The 27,119-nt window shown below is 38.5% G+C and overlaps 2 protein-coding genes across 2 annotated transcripts; both read right to left on the bottom strand.

Moving 5' to 3' along the window:
• Positions 1–1,028: 1,028 nt before the first annotated feature.
• On the bottom strand, positions 1,029–1,771 carry LOC111920389 (60S acidic ribosomal protein P1). Its single transcript, XM_023915953.3, has 3 exons — positions 1,612–1,771; positions 1,307–1,519; positions 1,029–1,215 (listed from the first exon to the last, which is right to left on the bottom strand). The coding sequence occupies exons 1-3, from the start codon at positions 1,678–1,680 to the stop codon at positions 1,162–1,164; spliced, it is 336 nt and encodes a 111-aa protein (XP_023771721.1). The 5' UTR covers positions 1,681–1,771; the 3' UTR covers positions 1,029–1,161.
• A 432-nt stretch (positions 1,772–2,203) lies between these two features.
• LOC111920388 (uncharacterized) lies at positions 2,204–4,349 on the bottom strand. The gene is made up of 5 exons (XM_023915952.3): positions 3,692–4,349; positions 3,447–3,609; positions 3,201–3,377; positions 3,034–3,117; positions 2,204–2,946 (listed from the first exon to the last, which is right to left on the bottom strand). The coding sequence occupies exons 1-5, from the start codon at positions 4,015–4,017 to the stop codon at positions 2,392–2,394; spliced, it is 1,305 nt and encodes a 434-aa protein (XP_023771720.1). The 5' UTR covers positions 4,018–4,349; the 3' UTR covers positions 2,204–2,391.
• Positions 4,350–27,119: the final 22,770 nt, after the last annotated feature.

Genomic DNA, 27,119 nt, shown 5'->3' with positions numbered 1-27,119 from the left:
AAGAATGGGACATAGTGACAATATTGCAACATGTATGGTAGAAGTTTATTTGTGTTTGAAGTGTTATGAGCATTATAAAAATTATGTGCAGGAAGATATACACTTACTGTTTACCAATGGATATGTGCAAAGAATTTTGTATTGTAAATTATGATTTGAATTATTTTTGGGTTAAAACCCATGTACTCATGAGTTTTCGGACTTGCATAGTTTGAGCTGTGCACACATGTATGGAGTTAAAAGTGCACTGCTAGATAAGGACCTTGATTGACTTAAAGAATGTTGTATAATCCCATCACCAAAAGCTCTAATGGTTGTTGATATTGATTTTGTAATGCCAAAAGCTCTAACTCTGATAGTTTGAAGAGGTTTTTGTTAAACTAAATATCATTGTAAATGTGCAACCACAATATCTTAGTGTTTTGAAAATATGGATGTTACATCTTACTAAAATTCTAGTGTCATCAAATGAGATAACTACAACAATTTACAGCCTGATAAAGACGTATTGCGCTCATATCATGGTCATACAAAATTGCAAGTACCAATAAACGACACAATTAGAATCAACCGAGGATGAGGAATTTATATAATGACTTATACCAAGACGATCCTATATTCATAGCAAAAAAACACCTACCAACGAAACACAGTAAAAAACTAAAAAACTTCCACAAAAAGTATCAAGATGTCTTTGCATGGGAACAATCAGATATGATAGGAATACCGCTAGAGATAATCAAAGATATCAACCAGATTTCAGTTTATCTCAGAGTTTTGTTCAACCAAATATGTCATATAGTAACCAATATGTCTTTAAATAAGTGATTCCTCAACCATTAGAAGTTTATAAACACAACGATATCTAGAAACAGCCATTAATTCATGTACTTACACAAGAGTCATGTCAATTCCCACACAAACCAACAGGGCAACAAGTTTAATCATGGACATAGATAGAGAGAGCAACTGATCTAAAATTCTTGCAAACAATAATGGCAATTGAGTTTATGTTGTGCAAGTAAAGATTTAAAGCAAAACTTTGTTAAATTTAAACCCAAGTACAAAATCTCAAACACTGGAAAAATGAAATAGAGAAAACGACTATTGATAACAATCCCGGAGTTTGTGAAAGAACCATTACATACTAAAACAGAATACCTAGTCAAACAAGCTGAATCCCATATCATCATCACTCTCTTCCTTTGCTTCTTCCTGAAAACAAATCGTAGCAGAACAAATTTATTAAACAACCTTATATCAATCGAATAAAGTAAAGAAGCGAAAACACAGGGAAATCGCATACCTTCTTCTCTTCAGCTGCAGGAGCCGCGGCTGCTGGAGCAGCACCGCCACCGGCTGGAGCAGCAACGGCAACAGCACCAGCACCTCCTCCGGCACCGATGTTCATGATGAGGTCGTCGAGGTTCTTCTTCTCACACATCTTGGTGAAGAGACCAGGCCAGTAAGATTCAATGTTCACATTTGCTGCCTTTACTAGGGTAGCAATCTTCTCGGACTACAATCAACGTGAAAAGAAAAAGGGGAAATCAGAGAGATGAAATCAAACACAAATCAAAGGAGAAATAAGCATTCAGGAAGTGAATTTACAGTGATTGCGATATTGTCGTCGTAAAGAATACAGCAGGCATAGGTACAAGCAAGCTCGCTGACCGACATCGCTATGAAAATCTGTTGCTCCTGCCGCCGCGAATTTTCTGATCGAGAGAATGAATAAGCGTTGAAGGAAAAGAGAAAGCATGCGTTAAGTAGGTTGAGATTTAGGGTACAGAACTACAGATTCTACTGGGCTTCGCAAAAAGAGATACATTTTGGAGCTCGATAAACCCTTATGGGCCCAAATCATTCAAATCTCATGTTTTGTGAGAAAAAAGAAAAAAAAAAAAAAAAACAATTGTATTTCTTCTTTATATTACTTTTTAACCAACATAATTATAATTATTCAAACCTTATAGTCCTTGTATTGAATACTAATCAAGGTATGAGCGTGATAAAACAACAATTGCAACCAACAAAACCAAAATGATTCACATAATAAATAATTTCATGTTTTAAACTTTTGACATTTTCTTTTCAAAACTAAAAGGGAAGGAAGGTTTTAAGAGGACATATAACATTTTTATGGGTAAAACTTCAACTCAATTACTTTATTTCCATGGTGAATTACATTCAACAATTGACGGACTCCACACATGATTTTTCTTATTTTTTACTTAAACTTTCGTTATAGGTTCCAAAAAAAATCCACATATTGGTAACTATGTTACATATCATGAACATTTTGATTATACACTACTCTATACATTGTATACCCTCATTTGTTATCAAGAATCTACCAAATTATAACAACTTATTACACCACCAAATCCATCACAATCGTGTCGCCGGAAACACCCGTCTTCCTAAATTCCCAAACCTCCTTGCAACCCCAACCACAACACCCTTTGTCAAAAGCCCACGATCAAGACTACAAGCAAGAACAACCACCCCACAAATAACCAAAATCTTTGGCAAATTCATCCCCCCTTCTTTCTCTTTCTCATCTGCCATTATAGTCTCTGCAACACCTTCATCTTCCTCACAACATTCTAAACAACTCAAGTAATTTTGATCGATTTTGGTACTCATTTCAGCCATGGTTACATGATGTGATTTTGTCTTTGAAGAAGCTCTTTCCTTTTGGTACCAACGGAAACCTTGCTCGATTTTTCTAGCTGTTCCCCACATTCCTTGCCTTACTCCAAACTTTGCAATCTCCCATGGAATTCCCATGTCTTCATGATGGAAGAATATTACTTCACTTGCAGTTTGGTTGTTGTTGTTGTTTCCTTTCTTTGAGTTGAGAGATCGAATGAACCAACTTGAGTAATAAACATCAACGCGACGTGGTTTGTTCTTTCTTGGAACTAAAGGACATGGCACTCCCTTGAACAAGAAATGTTAGTTAGATTTATAAAGAGACCCTTTTAGTAAAAGGGAATGAGAATCTTGTCTGACACAACTTTTTTGTACCTTTGTGACGCAGTAAAAAGATCCATCAAGTTCCCAGATTCTACGGCCGATTGTGTATTCTCTATCGCTGCAAAAGAAGGGGAACTGTGTAGAGATGTGAGAGTAAGAGCATGAATGCAAATGGTATACAGAAGTCACGAGAAAGATGAAGAAAAAACTTGACTCACCCTGCGTATCCAATGTACAACACTCGTTCCGGTCCCTGGAAATTCTTCCAGGGTGGCGGAGTGCAGAAGCATGTCATCCCACTTCAGACGTAAATCGTCATCCCAGAAGAAATCCCTCAAAAGTTCGGGTGTTGCGTCTTCGTAAACAGTTCTGCTGCAATATTGAGGAGGACCAGTCTGCGAATTTGGAGTAAATAAGCTAGCTTCTTGTTGAGAGTTAGCAGAAAATAAGAAAGAAGAAGGTACCTCGAGATCTCTTTGCCATGCTTGGCATGTCATAGTGGGGGTTGATCGGTCCATCATATGCTTCCATGGTGGACCTCCGTCTCTCTTCTCCACAAGATACCATAGACGCTTTAAGTCTTCATCAGCAAGAAGATGGTTTTCTTCTTTATTGATAATCGATGAACTACAAATGAGATAAAACACAAGTTTACTCTTCGCATAATTGAATGGCATCAAACAAGAATCAGAATTTAAGATAAACATACCTGCAACTCGGGTTATCCGTCGATGGCAACTTGAAGGATTCTTTATCTATCTCTCCATCCACGCCACTAGACCTAAAACCATCGTTCGTTCCAGCTTGTATCAATTGTTGCTGAGGATTCTGGTTTGAGTTTGACCCAACTATTTGATTCTCGACTGCCGGCCAATTGAATTTGCAATCGCCGGAGCTAATCCATCTGGGTTTCCACACCCATCCAACTATAATTCCAATAAAGAAAGCAAGAGAAACAGGACCCAGAAAGATCAACATCTCCACAAGAGCTGTGGGTGTTCTTAAAACCTCAGAAAAGGGTTCGACAAGATTCATGATTTGAAGCGATCATGAACATATGTGAAGAATTATGACGTGGGTATGCGAAAAGATTGATCTTTGGTAAAGAAGCGAAGGTTTAAGATAAAGGTTAGGGCAGAAATGAGAAACCTGAAAGGATAAGAACGTAAGAAATAGCAGAGAGAAGGGAATTACTCAAATTAAGGCTGGAAAGATGATCGCAGCCATTGAATTGGATAGAGGGGTGAGGAATCCAAGGTCGGTTTTTGGTCTGCTACTGGTTGTGTGACGGAACAGCATTCAAATGTTAGGCCTATTGTAACCTCTCACGTGGAAGTTGGAATCTCCTTGAGGTTTCTTTGACTAAACCAGCAAACCCCCATGGAATTATACTTGCAAAAGTATATAATATGAAAAATAGTAAATTACAGAAATAGTCCCTGAGGTATGAATCAAGGGCTTTTTTAGTTTTTTCCACCCCTTCTTTTCTTCTTTCGTTCGTGCTGCTGCCATTTGTAATGTAATTATGACAAAAATTAAGACCAACCATTTCCTAAACCACAATTAATCTCCTTCCTCAAGAAAACTCATCTCTCTTCTTCACCATAATCCCCCCAAATTGCTTCCATTGGTATGCGTTGAGCCAAAAGATCTACAAAGAAAAGACTTTATGATTACCATTGACTATCATATGTTCTCTTCTAAAGCAACTATTGGTCAACATTCTAGCTCAAGTAAGATCATCTTCCTTCATTGATTTTCAATGCCAAATTATGGTTCCTCTACAAAATTTTATACTTATAATTGCATATAATTTTATTATTCATTTATATATTGGTTAGCAGAAATATTTTGTTTAAATTCTAAATAATTTCTTTGATGTTTATATAGTTGCAAGGGTTTTCTAAAAGCAACCCAAGACAATTATGCAAATTAACACATTTCAAACAAAATGTTTACATGGTTATCACAACTAAAATTACCTCATACCTAATGAACCACTTCAACTTAGGAAACCACTAAGCATTATTCATAAAAGGAATGTTATGATTGTAATGATCATTGTGTTAAGTTTACATTAATCTAACATATTTTCATTACATATACAATATTTCAATAAGTTGGATTGTAGAGTACACAAATAGGGCATAAGGAAGCCGCATATATATTTATGGTATGATTCTCTTTTCTCGAGGAAACCCATGAAGCAAGCAAGTTTTGAAGTTGTTGAATTCAATGAATAAATTTCTATCAAGACATTGGGACATTTCTTATTGCATAAATAAAATTAAGAGTGTTTTATATGCAATATGAGTAAGCAACACAATTTTAGTTCAAGAAATAATGATGCAATGCCAAAAAAGAGATCATAGTGATCATCATCTAAAAAGGTTGGATTTTAATGACACAATTTTAGTTCAAGAAATAATGATGCAATGTCAAAAAAGAGATCATAGTGATCATCATCTAAAAAGGTTGGATTTTAATGAGGTGAAAGAAGTTGAAAGTTATGAATCTTATATGTAGCAGAGAACTTATATTGTTTTGTTGAATCATAAATATTCATATTTGAAACTTTCTAAGTAATAGAATGTAAATAAGCATTATGTTATGTTTTTTTTGTTGCAACATACTGAAGCATGTACCCTAGTGTTGTGTATAAAACCAAAAACTAGGGAATCGATAATGAAAACTAAATAAAACCATGATTTCCTTGATTCATTACAAAAAGTGTCCCAAAACATGAAAACCATAATATTCATGTAACTAGAGGATTTTTACAAACTAAATAAAACCATGATTTTCTTAATGTATTAAAAGAAGTGCTCCAAAACATGAAAACCACAATATTCATGTAATTAGTGGATTTTTTAATGAGGATAACAAAGCATCAATTGACACTGACACATAGACATTCATCATCCTCACAAATTTTTAATTGAAACTCCAAACTCAACCAATCAACCTCCCATATGAAAAGATCAATGTCTTACCCGATAGACCAGTAGGTAGTTAGTTAAACTATAATATTATGTAGAATTCTAACTGTAATACGTTTGAAAGTGTGTTGTGATGAAAAGTTTGTTTAAAATTCATAATTATTTGCTTGCATCAAAAGGTCGAGTAGTTCTAATCCTTGACTAAGATTGGGAACTTAGATTGGGATTCACTCCAAGAATATTATATATATATATATATATATATATATATATATATATATATATATATATATATAGGTAAATGTTCAAATGAGAACCAAAAAAGGTTAAGAACCGTAAGAACCTCTAATTTTAGATGTTTATAAAGGGTTTAGGATTTAAGGTTTAGGGTTTATGGTGTTTATAAAGGGTTTAGGGTTTAGGGGTTAGGGTTAAGGGTTTAGAGTGTTTATAAAGGGTTTAGGGTTTAGGGTTTAGGTTTACCCTAAACCCTTTATAAACATCTAAAGTTAGAGGTTTTTAAAGTTCTTAACCTTTTTTTGGTTCTCATTTGAACCACTCCATATATATATATATATATATATATATATATATATATATATATATATATATATATATATATATATATATATATATATATATATATATATGGAGTGGTTCAAATGAGAACCAAAAAAAGGTTAAGAACTTTAAAAACCTCTAACTTTAGATGTTTATAAAGGGTTTAGGCACTCCATATATATATATATATATATATATATATATATATATATATATATATATATATATATATTAAAAGAAAAAAAGCGTTATTATCGAGTATTTATTTGGTTCTTTGTCAAACTTTTTTAATGATAGAAAAATCATTCCAATAAAAAATGTCAACATGTTTTTTTTGACATGATTATCGTTATGAAATTAAACTCTTATATATGTTTTTGGGAGATATCTTTGGTTTTTCTTTGTACACCCACTATAAACGTAGACAGCGTAGAAATCTTAATTTCAAAAACTATCACCAATTTAAATATAGTTCAAATCGAAATAAGATTTTTCGAAATCAAATATTTAATTATAGTAAAAAATTTCAAAAGTTATTTCACCATTAACCAAATATGGCCGGCCAAGTCATCCGGTATTTGATCATACGAGAAGGGAGCAATGAGGGATTCATCTACAATGGATCGAGATGGGAATTACGAACTTTATAACCCTCTAATGGAAGATGCTAGGAAACGCCAGCAAACTTCCATCTCCAATAACAAATTGAAAAAATATATGACATCCAACTTTTAGCTCGCTTTATTGTCGATGAATTTTGAAACCATGATATTTTGGCTTGGTGGAAATAAAAGGAACCATAATTTTCGATTCTAATCACCATGGCACGTAATGTACTAATTCTTCAAGCTTCTATGGTAACTTCAAAATTCGCCCTTAATGGTAGCATAATAATGGGATGAAGCTCAAAACTCACCGTTGAATCGATGGAAGTATGCATCTGTTTAAAAGATCAATTGGTCGACATTGAAAAGATACAAAATTGCATTTCCTTTAAGGTACCATTTTTACCATCCGTAGAGAGTACATCCATACAAGAGTTTGCACAAGGGATGGTGACATCGATGAAGACATCACTCTAAAGCTTTAGGTTGGGATAAAATCTGATTTCATGAAGACGGCTAATTTCAAGACTATATTTACTAGTATTTTGATTTTTCAGGGTTATGTGATTTGCCTTTATAAGGTTGTTACTTTGTTTGTATATATATATATATATATATATATATATATATATATATATATATATATATATATATATATGGTGAGGTTCAATAGAGAACCATAATTAACTAAGGAACCAATCTTTTTTTCAACTTTTAGAACTTATTTTTTATAAAAAAAAAACTAAAAATACAGAAATTCATAACTTTTTATCCTTTATCCAATGATATAAAATTCGATTTTTTTTACGTCAAATTCACAATGTGAATCTTTGAAAATTCATAACGTGAATCCGGATTCACACGGTGAATCCGAAAAACATTTTTCACATTCACAATGTTAATATATGAATTTAGATATTTTTAGATTTTTTTTTCGATAAAGAATAAGCTCTAGAAATTGAAAAAAAAGATTTGGTTCCTTGAAGAACCCATAATTATGGTTCTCTATTGAACTTTTCCATATATATATATATATATATATATATATATATATATATATAATATTTTTTAAAACCAAATATAAAGCGGGTGTTTATTTGGTTAGAATCTCCATCATATCATATCATATCATACTATATTATAAAGAAAATATTTTTCATTTCACAACATTCATTTGAAACTCTCATATATTTTTCCTTTCATCACATTCATTTGAAACTCTCATGGTTTTTCAATTTCTTTCTAATAATAATTATAAGTTGAATAATAAAGTTAAATAAATATCAAATTTAAAGTGTAATCAAATATAAACTAAATTTCAATATTAAAATAATATCTTTACCTCTACTTATAAAGTTATGTTTTTTAACTTTTAACATATTATACTTAATTTATAAAAGGAATGTTATGATTATAATGATCATTGTGTTGAGTTTACATTAATCTAACATATTTTCATTACATATACAATATTTCAATTTGAATGATGTTGATTTTGGATTTTAGAGTACACAGATATGGCATAAGGAAGCCACATATATATTTATGGGATGATTCTCCTTTCTCGAGGAAACCCATGAAGAAAACAAGGTTTGAAGTTGTTGAATTCAATGAACAAATTTTTATCAAGACATTGGGACATTTCCTATTATATAAAGAAAATTAAGAGTGTTTTATATGCAATATGGGTAAGCAACACAATTTTAGTTCAAGAAATAATGATGCAATGCCAAAAAAAGAGGTCATAGTGATCATCGTCTAAAAAGGTTGGATTTTATTGAGGTGAAGAAGTTGAAAGTTATGAATCATATATGTAGAAGAGAACTTAAATTGTTTTGTTGAATCTTAAATATTCATATTTGAAGCTTTATAAGTAATAGAATGTAAATAAGCATTATGTTATGTTTTTTTTTGTTGCAATATACTTAAACATGTACCCTAGTGTTGTGCACAAAACCAAAAACTAGGGAATCGATAATGAAAACTAAATAAAACCATAATTTCCTTGATTCATTACAAAAAGTGTCCCAAAACATGAAAACCATAATATTCATGTAACTAGGGGATTTTTACAAACTAAATAAAACCGTTATTTTCTTGATGTATTAAAAGAAGTGCTTCAAAACATGAAAACCACAATATTCATGTAATTAGTGGATTTTTAATGGGATAACAAAGCATGAATTGACACTGACACATAGACATTCATCATCCTCACCAATTTTTAGCTGAAGCTCCAAAACTCAAATACTCAACTCCATATGGAAAGGTCAATGTCTTACCCGGTAGACCACTAGGTAGTTTAGTTAAACTATTGTGACATCCCCAATTTCACGGCCAGAAAAGACCGATTTGTTTATGCTTTGTTTTATAACTTAGAGTAATCGTTTAAAGAAAACGGTTGCGGAATTTGTTCCCAAAACAAAATATGATAAAATTTATCAAAGCGTTTCTCAAAGAGAATGTATTTTCATTAAATAATAAAACATCGGGATGTCATGTTCCGATACAGACCAAAAGCATAAACAATATAAAATAGACCCTACAACAATTATTTATAACTACTGATCTATAATCCAAAATCTCTCGTCATGTCCATCAACTTATACCCTTGTGCCATTACCTGTAATGCAAAGAAAACTGAGTGGGTCAGGCTTGGGAGCCTGGTGAGCATATAGGGTTTTCAACCCACAATAATATTATTATTATATTCAATTATCAAACAATTAACCCAACTACCCTTCCCCATTATCTTCTTTACTCTTGAGGTTTTACACTAAGAATCAACTATCATTCATTCAATCATTCCTAAGGATTGACCTAAGGAACTGGCACGAAGTCCACTGCTGCCAAAGTTTATCTCTCAAGTACTAATTCTATAGCTATCAGGCGCTAACTCCATAGTCACCAAGGTTTATACAATAGGCACGAAGTCACATCGTTACCAAGGTTTATACAATAGGCACTAAGTCGCATAGTCACCAGGGTTTAATCAATAGGCACGAAGTCACATCGTCACCAAGGTTTACTCGATAGGCACTAAGTTGCATAATCGCCAGGGTTTACTTAATAGGCACGAAGTCACATCGTCACCAAGGTTTACTCGATAGTAGGCGCTAACTCCATATTCACCAAGGTTTATCTAACAGTAGGCGCTAACTCTATAGTCACTAAGGTTTATCTAACAGACGCTACGTTTCATAGTTGCCACTATTTCATCTACCCATGTTCTACCCAACATATTTTGTAGATAAAAAAAATACATATATAGTTTGAATCATTTAACACCTGTATGAAAACATCAACTCCAAGCCCATCTCAAATAGACAAATAATATATATCACATAGCACGTATTTCATATCTAATACTTTATAATTATGTGTTAGAAGAAAGTAACTACACACTAACACATATAAACAACAATATATATACACATAGCACGTATTTTATAAAATACTTCATGTCTATGTGTAAGATGAAAGTGGCTATACACTCACTTGATCAGAAGATGATCGGACAGCACTACGGCTCTAAGAGTAGATATTCTTCGGAGAAACCGGGATCACTTCACACACCGGGTTTCTCGCGGACAGAGCTTTGCCTCGGAAACTCTTTTCTTCTCGGGATCTTCGGGCTTCGGGACTTGCTTCGGGTCTCGGGGTTGATACCGGGGCTTCGGGGGGTTAAAATAGAGCTTAGAGGGTGTATCGGGAGTGGGAGAGAAGGGATGGAGCAACCATAGTCGGTTGGCCCTTCAAATCTATTTATAGGGCAAATTTGGCCCTTGCCACGTCGTGGCACCCTTCTTCCACGTCATGGGATTGGTCGTCATTGCAAGTTGCATCTGGGGGACTCCCGGAGGTGTCAGGAGACTTGCCACGTCGTGGCACTGCTTGCCACGTCGTGGTCTCTGACAGTTTTGGGGTTTCGCGCCCCGAACTTCAGAAATTCATAACTTTCGCATACGAACTCCATTTTCGACGTTCTTTATATCGACGCGAAGGTGAGATTATGATCTACAACTCTCGTTTAGACTCCATTGGCTAATTTTGACTTTATTTTTAATATATTATAAATATATTACTTATATATTATCTTTAGTAGGCCGGGACAGGAAAACTCCGTTCGAAATTCATAACTCCTTCATCTGAACTCCATTTTCGTCCGTCTTTCCGTTGTTGCACTACTATCGATGATATCTTGAATTCTCATTTAGATCACTAAGGATATATATCTATCTAACTTAAATTCACTATTTACGTCGCGCTAGGTCGCGCTGGGTCATGCCGGTTCTGTCGCGATACTTCGACAGGTCATAACTTCTTCGTTATAACTCGGATTTTGGCGTTCTTTATATGCACGGAAACCTTGTGACATATACTAAAACTTGGTTAAGATTAATCCTTATAAATAATCTTCCATCAAAAAGTCATTTTTGATGCTTATTGTCTCTAAATTGACTAGCCCTAATCTACGGGCGTTACAATTATCTCCCCCTTAGGATGATTACGTCCCGGAATCATCAACGAAACATGATTCGTATACTGACTCCATACATTATCTCTCCATCCTAAGTAATAACCATGATGCTCAATCCTGCATCTGCTCTTCGTACTATGTTGGACTTTCAATCATAACCTTCGAGTTACAAAATAAATCCTTTTTGAGGATTCCTTCTTCTTAGGATAAGTACATTCCTTTATCTATTGTAACAGACCGATGGGTCGTGTCCTGATGACCTCTCATCGTAGTCGGACTCAATTGATATAAACTCTAGGGTCAGGATATCAATCATCTTTTTAGTCATTACCAAAACAATGGTAACGATATACTTGAATAAAAACGAACTCAATTACAAGCTTCTTGGTAACCTTGTGACTTCCCATGATCCAAGCGTGAGTCCTGTGCTTCCAGTAGTATATGCATCTACTACCTTTCACACCTACTCATACTCGTCCCAAGTATTGTCCCGCAGTCGACCAAGTCACCATACAAGAAAATCACAAAACAATTTAACACATACGAATGTGTCCAAATAATCATAAACAATTTCCCTAGACTCTACTAGGACTTCTTCATTGCTCAATCTTCAATCATTAACTCTAATTCAACTCGATTGGTGATGGAAATACCAGACGATGAGACAACTTCAAGAATTTCACCAATCGTTCAATCATCCTGCCAATCGAAGGTGTACTTCAGACGTACCGTACTCCTCTAAACGTACTGTTATTTCATAAGACATACTCTAAAGGCAAGATACCGCTCTTACGATATCTTATGATAGGTGTCATCCACTATCATAAGCCTTCTTCATTTCCTCCATTTACTCAATTTATCTACGAGTCTTCACCATGACCTCTTGTACATCCAAGCAGATATTTGGTGTACCAAGCGAGAATTTTTTTTAAGACAAGAAAGTTTTTAATTACGATAAACGTATAAATCTCCTTATCACCCCGAAACATTTTCATGCTAGTTCTAATTTCGTAGTCGTAGGCTTAGAATCCTAAACACATAAGGTTTCCAAATCCGGTCGGCAAAATAGATCCGAACAAATAATAGCATCAATATAGTTATCACACAAAACATTTAGTACATAAAAGCATTTTAGGCATCATTCCTAAAATAAACTAGTGCTTGTGTCAATTTAGGTGTACTACCTAACATATTTTAGACACATTCCTCACAATCATTAATTAGCATTCTAAGTTTAAGTCTAGAAATTTCCTACAAAATTCCTCGTTCGCTTAAACTAATGCTCTGATACCAACTGTGATATCCCCAATTTCACGACCAGAAAAGACCGATTTGTTTATGCTTTGTTTTATAAATCAGAGTAATCGTTTAAAGAAAACGGTTGCGGAATTTGTTCCCAAAACAAAATATGATAAAATTTATCAAAGCGTTTCTCAAAGAGAATGTATTTTCATTAAATAATAAAACATCGGGATCATGGATGATTTCAGTGATTACACCCTTGAGGGAACCATTGTGTTCTCCAAAGTCGAGGCTGCGGTACCTAGCAGGCCCCTTCCGGTGGTGGGTATGGGGTTAAAGAACGACCCCGCTCCCTTACGTTGTGCCCTAATCACACGCCTGATTTCTGGTTCTCTCTTACCTCTCTGTCTATCTCTCTCTCGCACACACTCAGTGGCTAGGATTTGGGGATGACGGCAGGTTTTGGGGAGTGAAGATCCTGATATAGGGTTTGGCAATCGACAGTAAGTAGTAATATGGGTCGATCTCTGTTGTATGGATAATTTAGATGGCTGTTACAGGCATCAAGAATCCGTAGACTAATCTTCAAGAGTCAAATTTCAAACAAAATTGAACCATGATAAATTCGCAGCAACAAACCAGCATAACCGGTGGTTCTTTTTCCCCCTCCTCTTTGCGATCAATCTGCCACCACCGAGCCCCCTTCTTTCCCTTTCTTCTTCTCCATTCGCTGCCAAGAATAACCACCATGAGGTTCTGATTTAGATGGAGCGATTGAGACCGATGTACAGGTGAGGGAGGCGTGCCCTAGGTATAGAGAGAAATATGAAGTCAAAAATAGTGGAGTGAATGATGAAGTCATAGGTTTATAGAGAGATTGAGAGATTTTAGGAGTTGTTTAAAATAAGAGAATGATTAATTACCATGATACCCTTTTCTTATTTTTAATTCAAATTAATTGAATTTAAACATTTTAATAATAACAAAATTCCTAATAAATTATAGCCTTAGATCTAAGATAATAGATGGATGATATCTGTTCTCGCTTTCTCAACCTTTTATGTGTTCTCATTTGATCCTCCTCATATATATATATATATATATATATATATATATATATATATATATATATATATATATATATATATATATAATATTTTTAAAAGAAAAGAAAACGTTATTATCGAGTATTTATTACCTTACAAGTCATTTGGTTCTTTGTCAATTTTTTTTAATGATAGAAAAATCATTCAAATACAAAATGTCAAATATTAACATGTTTTTTTGACATGATTATCGTTATGAAATTAAACTCTTAAAATTTTTTTTGGGAGATACCTTTGGTTTTTCTTTGTACACCCACTATAAATCCTACTATAAATATAGACAGCGTAGAAATCTTAATTTCAAAAACTATCACCAATTTAAATATAGTTCAAATCGAACCATGATTTGGCGAAATCAAATAATTAATTACAGTGGAATTTTTCAAAAGTTATTACACCATTAACTAGATATGGCCAACCAAGTAATCCGGTAGTTGAGATACGGAAGCCCGTCTATACTCTACTAGTGGTGAGATACGGGACCTCGCCCACACTCACCTCACTACCAGACACATACAAGTATCACACAGACTGTAACATCCATAAAATTAGAGCAAATTTAAAACTTTTTAAATCATTTGAAAGCTTAGTGAGTTACCCCCAAAATACCAGAAATCATGATCGTCAATCGAGGAAGTGTACGGTCACGCCTTTGCCTACCCACGGCCATCCGCTGAACCTAAAACAATAAACTGAAACTGTAAGTCCGAAAGCTTAGTGAGTTACCCCCAAAATACCGATACACATACAGTCCACATCAATATCGACAATATCATAACATAACAAACTGAACAACATGCGATGGGTCCACAGCTTTACCACTGGATTACCCCTAAGCCCACAGTGTGAGTCTGGATTACCTTTCGGGCCCACAACTCACATCTGGATCGCCACCGAGCCCACAGTACGAGTCTGGCATGCCCTACCCAGCCCTCAACTCGTATCTAGAATGCTCCCGAGTCCTCAGTATGAGTTTGGCATGCCTTGCCCAACCCTCAGCTCATATATGGAGTACTCTAGGGTTTATTGGCTACTGCACGGAGCAGTACAACCTCAACCCATCCCACATAACAATATAACATGTCGACATATAACATAACTAATGCATATACATATAATCATACAGTATCACAGGTGATCCTACAGATCTACCCGACTAGCATATCAACTGGCATACATCACTAACTCAATCCCAACATATCAATAACTATTAGGATATCAAATCCAATGGGTCGGCCTTAGTGCCCTAGACCCCTTAGTATAGTGAGGATAACTCACCTTGCAATGTCGGACTGAACCATGAAATCACACTCCCGAAACACTGCCCCAAGCTCCAACACCTATAACCATCAATGATCCAATTCATAAATATCCGTGTACCAATTATCCTCAAAAGTCAAAACGGTCAACCCTTGGTCAAATTCAAAGTCAACTATCAAGTTCAACAGTCCATGTTGACCTCAACTCGTCGAGTACCCTCAGCTACTCGCTGAGTTCCTTGCATACTTGCCAACTCGCCAAGTTGTTCATCCAACCCGTCGAGTTCATGACCATCTTCATATGACTCGCCAAGTCTACCATGTGACTCGTCGATCCCCTTTAGTCTTCATCCATACATATGCTTTTTAAGTCATGCCAAGGCTCCATATTGCAGATCCAAGTTCCCAAGGCATGCTTAGCACGTAAAGTTGCAAACTTTATGTGCATACAAGGCTCTGATGACTCAAAATGCCAAAACCAAGCTTGAAATGGGGTTTTACACTTAAGGAGGGGTTGATGCTTGCCAATGCTGATAGCTTTATAGACTTACAAATCAAAGAGAGTTCATATATGAAGTTACAACTTCAGATCTGAGCTCGTACCCAAGGATAGCTTCATAACCAAGCCAAGAAGTCCTAAACTTCATCCAAAGAGATCTAGAAAGGAATGAGGCCAAAATCAAGAATTGATACCTCAAATGAAGCTAGCTGAAATAGACTTTAGAACCACAAACTTTCTTGCCTCCAACTTATTGATCTTCAAGCTTCTTGCATCAAGGTCTTCTTTCCAAGCTTGAAATTTACACTAATATGGAGCACACACACGAATTATGGTTTTGGAAACTCAAGGGGCTGCAAAGGAACTAAGGGAGGCTAATGATCCCTTAAATAGGGTGCCAAACCCCAGAAATTTGGGTTTCACCCTCCAACTCTAACTCGTCGAGTCACTCTTCCGACTCGGCGAGTTGGTCACTTAAACATGTGGCCCAAACCCGCTGCTACTCGACGAGTAGATCTTGAATTCATGAGAATTTATAACCATAAGTTAGTATTCGAGAATCGGGGCGTTACAATTCTCCCCTACTTGAACTAGACTTCGTCCTCGAAGTCTGCTGCGGTGAGCATCCTCGGATCGTGCTCCCGCATCTCTGCCTCCAGCTCCCACGTCCACTAGGACCCTCTTTGGTGTTCCCACTATACCTTTACCAAAGGTACCTCCTTGTCCCGCATAACCTTCACTCCTCCCTCCAGTATGGCCGCAGGCCTCTCCACATAATCCATATGCTCACCATCCTGAATGTCATCCAACGATACTACCGCCTCCTAATCCATGACGCACTTTCGCAAGTGCGAATCGGGAAGGGTGATGTGAATACCAATCGAACCTTTTCATAATGTCTATACTTCATTCCACTTTGCCAACTTGACAAAATCCTGATGATCCAAAGTATCAGAAACCCAACTTTCCCTTTTTCCTAGAGTGAACCCTTTTTGATGACATAATAATACATCCTTCAGCTCTCAGAATATCATACATAATCAATCCACTAATGAATATGAACACTCATGCCTGGCCCAATCAGCCTCGGGCTGAAATACCAAGCGAGCCTACGACGGCTCCAATCATCCCTAGGATGGAATACCCTCGTACCCCTTACATGTTTGGCCCAATCAACCCTCGGGTTGGAATACCAAACATATCAAATCCAGTCAATCATAGGGTCCGGTCATCCTCAAGATGGAATACCCTATATTGGAATACCTCCATGAACATAACTCGGGTCTACTCATAACCGGAGATCCAAGGATCTATCCTTGCGTCTCATCCACCATCCTCAGATTCGTCACAACTGAGTGCAACTCCCCTGAATCTTCAACAATACATCTTATCCGAACGCTCCTACACAGACATAACCAACACAATCTCTATGCCCACAACCTATAACTGGAATACCCTTATGTGGTCCTCAGCATAGGTCTGGATTGCCTCTGATCCCACATCATGAGTCTGGTATGCCCTCCCCGGCCCTCAGCTCATAACTGGAATGCTTCCGATGACGGATCGACACTATTGTCATCGCTTCAGTTGCCCAACACTCCGACCCTATGGATATCCACTTTCCTCCGCCACTCGAAGGGCCTAATCAACGCTCTTCTCATCAACGAACAATATAACGATACAAAAACTACTACCACACATGAATCCCAAGACATAAACCCACTTCAACTCTTCCTGCTACCATATGACGCTTCTCAAGTGAAGTCGAACCTCCTTGGTCCCAACTTTTCTGCCCACAACCCGAACATCAGACACATCACCGATTACTGAACCAAAACACACACACAAACGGCAGTCCCACGTGTCTCCCGTAAAGAAACCGACTGGTTGGACCTGCTTCCACGCCCTGCCACCAACTCCTGCCAACATAATGAATGTTACATGACCCACTTCAGCCTCACATCCTACCTGGTCTTTAGTGACCCATCTTCTCCTTACTTTAGACATGCTATGGCTCTATCACAGATGAAACCAACCCAAGACACATCACAATAACTCAAATCGTCATCGACATACCTACCAGTACGACACTCATATCTAACCCATATCACCCCCTTCAGGTTAGAATACCAACATGTCTAATCAATTCGAGTCGAAATTCTCAGGGGTTGTTGGCCTACCGCCTCAACCCCACCGCTCCCTTCGAGCCTCCGTGCCTATGACTTACAGTCAGCCCACACCGTGTATCTTAGCCTACTGCATAGAGCAGGACCGCCTCAACCTCCAAATGTCATATACGATCATGAGAAAGATCTACCCCGGTTCCCAGAACTTGAATGACAGGATATTCTAATCCCAAACCTTCCTAAAACTGACGAATACCCATTCGGATCCACTCTCAGTCCCCAACGGGAGTATTACCCAATCCAAGAAGATGAAACCTCGGAGACACTCCGAACAGATGAGATCACTAAGATCCTTTGAACTCCATCCGACCATTAATAACAACTTCCGATCAACCAAAATACACCGGAGTCCTCAACCTACTCCAGCAGCATGTTCAATACTTGGAACAGACATATTGTTTACTATAGCATAATAGCCTACTCAATACCCGAACATAGATCTACAAGCATATACAGAGTCTTCAGCATGACTGGACCGCGCTACCAGACCTTCAGTCTATCTGGACCACTCTCAGAACCTTCAACATGTCTGGACCGCCTCTCTGGGCCTTCAGCATGTCTGGACCATTCTCCGAGCCTCCGGTCTGACTGGTACGCCCCACTTTCCTTCAGTTTATCCGGACTGCTCACTATTGAGCATCTCCCTGGACCACCCCTCCTGATGCTCTCTCCCATGCATCCTGTTCCCACCCACTTGGGGTTTCGAACTCCTGATCTACTTTGTGGACTATATCCCCAACCTAACCCTAGGCCTCATGTCGATCGTCCACCCTTTAGGAAATCCGTGGTCTGTTCCCTGACCCGTGTGTCCACCATATACGCTAAATAACTCGCACTCCTGTGCTGAATGCACTGTTGAGCCTCGATAGCTAACAAAACCCTCAATCTATTAATCCAAAAACCCTTAGAGTCGAGCACGCCCTCGACCGAATACTCGAACTGAACTCGATTCTTGACTAGAACTCCAACCTGGTTCCCCAACTTCTGTTATCAAGCACCCATAAGATGTGTTCTTATGCTGGGGAGTTTTTCTGAACCCCCAATCAACACAACCCTCAAATTAAGCAGCCACTAGGGCCTCCATTCTCCCTATCGGGTTATGAAACTTATCCTCGTTTCAAAAACTCTCCCACTTCTGCATCTCGGGGTAACACTCCCCCACTTTTCGACTAAGCCTTCATAATACATGAAAATTGGAGGATCCTCAATCCTTTTCACTTCCCAACGATCGATCCGATGAAAACCAACTCTTTCCCACTAGTGCTCCATTGCTAGATGATCCCAATTGATCACACACTTATAAGAACCAGGTGAACACTTCCTGAATCCCAGTAAAATCGACAACCACTAATGCTTGAATGACCCCACACTCACGTCCTGAAGACCACAAGATAGATGCTCCAACCAATACCTCGGCAACGAGCTACTTCTCTTGGCGCTTTAGTCCGTCAATCACTAACGGTTACTAACCACTGAATCCTGACAATGATGAATAACCCTTCTGTGGGACCCTATCCGTAGGCCTCCCATATAATATCCCTTTTCCAAAGGTGTTCCAAACAAGCTTCCCGCTCTCAGGCTCTAGAAGTCATTCTCTTCAGGGTTCGCACCCTGACTCACTTACCAGCTCAAACGCCCACGGCTGAACTGCAGTAGTTGAAACAACCTCTGCCCTAAACCGGGCTACAAACTACTCCCCAGACATAGTCTAGAATCTCAAAAGTTAAATAGATTGCATAATCAATCCTTTCCGTCCGATACAAGAGACCCAAGGAAAACCATACCTCACAAGTACTTATGCCACGTCGACCATTCTGCGCTCGTCGGCACTGAAATAATGTTGCCTATTCCTGCAACCAACTGACCCCGAGCTGGAATACAACCTGATCCTGGGTCACAAGTCTGCTCACTCCTTCGAGATCAAAAAACTGAGAGGGCATAATCCTTGCTCTACAAAACGACAATCCAATCCCTCAATAAACCATTCCCCTTCCAGCTGTAAAACCCCAACTGAACATAATCATCACTCCCTTTCGGTGTTCCCGCGACTCAAATTCCGGCCTCGAGCAAAACCCCCGACCCTTAAATCTAGAAACCCACGTGCTAGCCTCTCCCGCTCAACCCGCGGAAATATAATGAGTACAAATCATCTTCCCAATCCTAAATAACTTCAGCCCTCTGCTCAACAGAGTATGTCCCAGAACTAGGAAGCTCGACCAACTCCTCCCCTTGCCGTCGTTACGGCTGTTTAAGCTGTCGCGGCAACCGTCTCGGCAATGGCTGCATAGCGTTCATCGAAATACTCAACCATGGCGGTCTTAATAGACCCGACAGCTCAGAAAACTTCCCTTAGACAATCTTGATCACCTACTCCCGGATGATCTCACTAACACGATCCCCTGAAAATGTTGGTCTATCATGGCTGCCCGCTCCCGATCCTAACCTAGATCCGGTCTCAAGACGTCTCGAATATTCAATACCATAACTGGAAACCGACTCCCAACCCAACCCTAGGGGTTGTGACTTCCTTGATACGCGTGTGGGTCCTGTGCTTTCAGTAGTACAGGCCCATACTACCCTCCACACCTACCCATATTTGTCTCAAGTATCACCACAACACCCTACCATATACATAAACATATACATAGCGAGCGATAAATCCTCACTCCTAGAGGAATGCTAAATATCTCATAACTGGCCTCCCGGCCTCTCACTACCCACCCATCCATGAAACTTCCACCAACCCCTGCAACACTAGTGTATGCTATCCATACATAACATTGGACCCTATACACTTTCGAATATCCATTCCTACCCTAAGCCTTAATCAATAAGAATAGAACATAAGGCCAGAACAAACATTCTCAGGCTATAAGATCTTAATTATATACAGTTGTGATGCATACACAAGTAACTACAATAATGATGTTAGTCTCATATAAGGAAAACCCTAGGCTAACAGACATCATGTAATCAGGCAATTCTATCATGTGATTCCTGAAGATCCCTAGCTTAGTAGTAGCATGCTGTTCTAACATATGACAATATCAAATAACCATACGGTATTTTGGGGTCTACTTACTGGCTCCGGCTAATCGTACACTTCGCGTCCTCTTTTACTTATTTTGAAGACCATTTAAAATAATTTTGAAAATCTTTCCTTGATTTGAGACTGGATTCACACGAGTGTTCCTCCAATTCACTCAAACCAAGACTTTGATACTAACTTGTAACACCCATAAAATTCGAGCAAATTTAAAACATTTTAAATCATTTGAAACCATTCAATTATTACGATTTGTTTTCAAAATTGTTTATACATAAGAGTTCCCAGAAATCATGATCGTCAATCGAGGAAGTGTACGGCCACGCCTTCGCCTATCCGCGGCCATCCACTGAACCTGAAACAATAAACTGAAACTGTAAGCCCGAAAGTTTAGTGAGTTGCCCCCAAAATACCAATACACATACAGTCCACAACAATATCAACAATATCATAACATAACAAACTGAACAACATGCGATGGGTCCACAACTTTACAGACCAGATTACCCCTAGGACTACAGTGTGAGTCTGGATTGCCTTCCGGGCCCATAACTCACATCTGGATCGCCACCAAGCCCACAATACGAGTCTCATGTCATGCCCTACCCGCCCCTCAGCTCGTATCTAGAATGCTCCCGAGTCCTCGGTATGAGTTTGGCATGCCTTGCCTGGCCCTCAGCTCATATCTGGAATACTCTAGGGTTTGTTGGCTACCACACGGAGCAGTACAACCTCAACCCATACCACATAACATGTCGACATATAACATAACTAATGCACATACATATAATCATACAATATCATAGGTAATCCTACAGATCTACCCGACTAGCATATCAACTGGCATACATCACTAACTCAATCCCAACATATCAATAACTACTAGGATATCAAATCCAATGGGTCGGCCTTAGTGCCCTAGACCCCTTAGTATAGTGAGGATAACTCACCTTGCAATGTCAGACTGAACCACGAAATCACGCTCCGGAAACACTGCTCCAAACTCCAACACCTATAAACATCAATGATCCAATTCATAAATATTCGTGTACCAATTATCCTCAAAAGTCAAAACGGTCAACCCTTGGTCAATGTCAAAGTCAAATATCAAGGTCAACAGTCCCTGTTGACCTTAACTCGTTGAGTACCCTCAGCTACTCGTTGAGTCCCTTGCATAACTTGCCAACTCGTAGAGTCACCATGCCACTCGTCGAGCCCAAGGCAATCTTCATCGGACTCGCCGAGTTGTTCATCCAACCCGTCGATTTCATGACAATCTTCATATGACTCGCCGAGTCCTTTCAGTCCTTCATCTATACAGATGCTTTTTAGGCCATGCCAAGGCTCCATACTGTAGATCCAAGTTCCCAAGGCATGCTTATCACGTAAAGTTGCAAACTTTACGTGCATGCAAGGCTCTAATGACTCAAAATGCCAAAACTAAGCAGGAAATGGGGTTTTACACTTAAGGAGGGGTTCATTCTTGACAATGCTGATAGCTTTATGGACTTACAAATCAAAGAGAGTTCAGATTACAACTTCAGATCTGAGCTTATACCCAAGAATAGCTTCATAACCAAGCCAAGAAGCCCTAAAATTCATCCAAAGAGATCTAGAAAGGAATGAGGCCAAAATCAAGAATTGATACCTCAAATGAAGCTAGCTGAGACAGTGTAACGACCCAAAAATCACAACTAAAAATTCCTTTAAAGACATTACTAAAATCATATTTATAAAAACTGTAACATAAGTCATAACATAATTTCTCGAGTATTAATTCAAAACATAATATCATTATCAGAGTCAAACATTCCCAGGCTAACTGACTATGGTGTGTGCACTGCAATCTTCCCGAGCTCCTCTTTTGAAAACTGAGTACCTGAAACCAAAACTGAAAACTGTAAGCACGAAGCTTAGTGAGCTCCCTCAATCTACCACATACCATACACTAACATATAAAACACATACTGGGCCTTGCCCACTGCATCGGACCGTGGTCCGGACTAACTGAGGCCTTGCCCCCTGCATTGGACCAAAGCCCGGAAATTAACTGGGACCTTGTCCCCTGCATCGGACCGAAGTCCAGACTAACTGACTGGGACCTTGTCCCCTGCATCAGACCTAAGTCAGGAAACTGACTGAGACCTTGTCCCCTGCATCGGACCGAAGTCCGGACTAACTGACTGGGACCTTGTCCCCTGCATCGGACCGAAGTCCGGAAACTGACTGGGACCTTGTCCCCTGCATCGGACCGAAGTCCGGAAACTGATTGGGACCTTGTCCCCTGCATCGGACCGAAGTCCGGACTAACTGACTGGGACCTTGTTGTAACACCCGCAAATCCGGGCTAGTCAAATTAGAGGCATTAGGGGTCGAAAACGACTTTTCGACAAAAGATTATTTAGAATAAATAATCTTAACCAAGTTGTAGAGTATGTTACAAGGTTTTCGTACATATAAAGAACACCGAAAACCGAGTTATAACGAAGAAGTTATGACCCGTTGAAGTTTCGCGACGGAACCGGCACGATACCGGGAAGCGTAAATAGTGAATTTACGATAGAGCGAGATTTAGCCTTAGCGATCTAAACGAAAGTCGTAGAATATGTTAAACTAAGAAAATCGATAAAAAGAACGCCCAAATCTGACTTCGTATGAGGAAGTTATGATTTTTCTAAGATTTAGCATAGCAGTGCACAGCCCGAAATCTGAATTTTAGATCGGTCGATTTTTAGCCGACGGGATCTAAATGAAAGTTATAGTACTCGTAAATACCAACGCGTGGATATAAAGAAAGTCGATAATAGAGCTCGTATGCAAAAGTTATGGACGAAGCTTAGTCCCTACTTTTCGAGCACGGCGAATTCGATACAGTTTCGTAAATACGAGATAGAATGAGAATTAGCCAACGAGGTCTAAATGAGAGTTGAAGATCTCATTAATAGGAACTCAACGGTAAAAAGACAGACAAAAATGGAGCTCGTATGCGAAAGTTATGGACGAAGCTTAGTCCCTACTTTTCGAGCGCAGCGAATTCGATACAGTTTTGTAAATCCGAGATAGAATGAGAATTAGCTAACGAGGTCTAAATGAAAGTTGACTATCTCATTAATAGGAACTCAACAGTAAAAAGACAGACAAAAACGGAGCTTGTATGCAAAAGTTACGGACGAAGCTTGGAGACTACTTTACTATACACTTCCTATAAATACAAGGGTGAACTCCTCATATTTTCTTCACACCATAAGCCTTTCTTTCTCTCTCTAACTTCTCTCTAACCTCCCTAAACCCCTCCCAAGTCTAGGGAACCTCCCTATCACGAGAAGAAAGCCCCGGAGCGCCCGACGGCTCCGAGAAGAAAAGCTTTCGGCTCGGAAACGCTGCTCCAGCGAAGCTTGGTTTTTAATAAAAACCCGCTGTAAGTGAGCTACGCCTATAGTATATTTAATATAGATTTTATTTAATTATAGTAACATTGTTAGGACCTTAAAATAATTATTTAAGCTATTATTATGAGTTATATTGAGTGTTATTTAACGCTTATATAATAGTAATAATAGCTAGACTATTAAATTAGTCTCGTCAAGCGTTAGACTAAACTCTAGTGGTAATGATACTAGGTTTCGTCAAGGGATAATTGTTTTAAGAGTAACGAAGTGCTGTCCGAGTGCCGACTCACCACCTTTCAAGTGAGTGCATAGTTACTTTCATCTTACACATAGATATGAAGTATTTTAATATAAATTACGTGCTATGTGTGCATATTGTTTGAATACTTGTTGTCTATGCTGGATGAATGATTTATACATGTTTTAAATGATTTAAACTGTATATTTATTTTATATCTACAAATATGTTGGGATAAAACATGGGTAGATGAAATAGTTGGTGAGTGATGAAATAAAATAATGAGAGATAGGTGATGATAGATAGGTGACTATGAATTGGTGATGTAGGATACTACAACCTTGTCCGACAATTTGGAGATGTAGTCATCTACCAGAGTATAGATGACGACCACGGACTATTATAGACAACCCCGTGGAAACACCAGCAGGCTGGCAACCTGTAGGTGATGAATTACGAGTTCAGGCGATGTTGTAACTACGTATTCATGCGATGATAGTCTAACCCTTATTATGAAGTACGAGTCCAGGCGATGTTGTGGCTACGTATTCATGCGATGATAGACTAACCCTTATCATGATTTACAAGTCCAGGCGATGTTGTGGCTGCGTAATCATGCGATGATACCCTAACTCTTGCTAGACACATATTGAGGGAGTAATCCCCGGATTAGTATTGTCTATGCAATGTAGGCGATGATCCTTAGGTAAAGTTCGTAAGAACAATCATATAAGGAAATACGATGTAAGGAGATGAAAAGTAAATATGATATAAGAGATGACCCTTGAGATAATATCTTTAGGGAAGACTAAAAGAAGATAACGGGGATGGGTAATTGGGTTGATTGTTTGATTGTTTAAACATAATAACTATATTATTGTGGGTTGAAAACCCTATGTACTCACCAGGTTTCCCAACCTGACCCACTCAGTTTATTTACATCACAGGTGACGATATGAAGTGACATTACACTGAGAGATTTAAAGAGATGTAGATCACTAGTGTAAATAATTGTAAGTTCTGTTTATGCTTATGTTTCTGTATTAACAATGACATCCCAAACGTTTTAAAATGAAATAAATACGTTTCTTCGAAAATGTTTTAATAACGTATTTATCGTGTTTTTCTGGGAACAAATTCCGCAACATTTTTATAAAATGAAGTACTCTGATTTTTGTAAAGCATAAACAAAATCGGTCTTTTCTGGCCGTGATTTTGGGGATGTCACACTTGTCCCCTGCATCGGACCTAAGTCCGGAAAACTGAATAAAACATAACATGAACGTATCAACTAGCATGAACAAATATATACTGCATACTGCATCGGGCCGTATCCCGGAACACGAAACACATAAATCCTGTCTGAGCCATGAAGGGATCAAACTTACTAACTACTGCATCGGACCCGTTCCTACTGGAAGGAAACTCACCTGTACTGACGGAACTCGCTGATGATCCCACTAGCTGCTACTCGACCACTCACTGAACTCCTGCTCCACTAGTTCCCCGAGCTATCAATATCAATGCAACACTTAGCCTGACTGACCCCCGAAAGACAACCAAATCAACTGTGGCCAAAGTCAAAGTCCTGGTCAAAGTCAACCTTCCAGGTCAACCCTACTCGCCGAGTCCACCTACTGACTAGCCGAGTTCATATGCTCAGGGTCCTTCTATTCGCGACTCAACTCGCCGAGTCAGTCCATGACTCGCCGAGTCCAACGATTACCGAGTCCTGTCCTGTCCAACTCGTTGAGTCTCCACCCAACTCATTGATTCGAGTCTCAACTCGAAGGGTTTGGGGTTTCGCGACCTGACTCGCCGAGTCCACAAATAGACTCGCCGAGCCCTAGGCAATCTTCAACCAACTCGTCGAGTTGTTCTTCCAACTCGCCGAGTTCATGCCCAACTTCATCCGACTCGACGAGTTGTTCATCCCACTCGTCGAGTTCCTCCTCATCTTCATGCTACTCGCCGAGTCCACTCGAAGGACTTGCCGAGTCCATTCATATCTACATACATGCAGAGGACTTTTGAGTCATGCATGGACTCCAAACTGTAGATCCACTCTTCTAAAGTCTATTCTTTACGTAAAGTGGCAAACTTTACGTGTGGCTAAGGAGATCTAGGCTCAAAACACTATAAACTAGGGTTTAAGACAAAGGGGCTTAACAATCAACCCAAAAACTGATGTTTTATGATTCTCTAGGCCAAGATACACTTAGATCTGAAGTAGCAACTTCAGATCTAAGCTTCTAACTTGAAATGGTTCTTAAACTTGCCCTAAAAGCCCCAAATCTCAAGATAAAGGTTGATGTAAATGCAAAAGAGTGAAGGTAGCGGCTCATTACCTTCAAATGCTCTGGAAAATCCCACAAACTCTGGGTCTACTGCAAATCCTTGAATCCCCAATGGGTGCCTTCTTCCTTCTTCTTTCAAATCACCCAAAATGGCAAGAAAGCTTGAATGAGAAACAATGGAGGCTTAGGGTTTCTGGTTCTGGACTATAGGGGCCGCAAATGAGCCCTATGGAAGAGAATAAGATGCTTAAATAGGGTACCAAGTCCCGAAATTAGGGTTTCCCAACCCA

This window comes from Lactuca sativa, chromosome 9 (genome assembly GCF_002870075.4).
Source record: "Lactuca sativa cultivar Salinas chromosome 9, Lsat_Salinas_v11, whole genome shotgun sequence".
Classification (NCBI taxonomy): Eukaryota; Viridiplantae; Streptophyta; class Magnoliopsida; order Asterales; family Asteraceae; genus Lactuca; species Lactuca sativa.
Note: the sequence above shows the minus strand (reverse complement) of the source record. Positions and strands in the feature narration are given on the sequence as shown.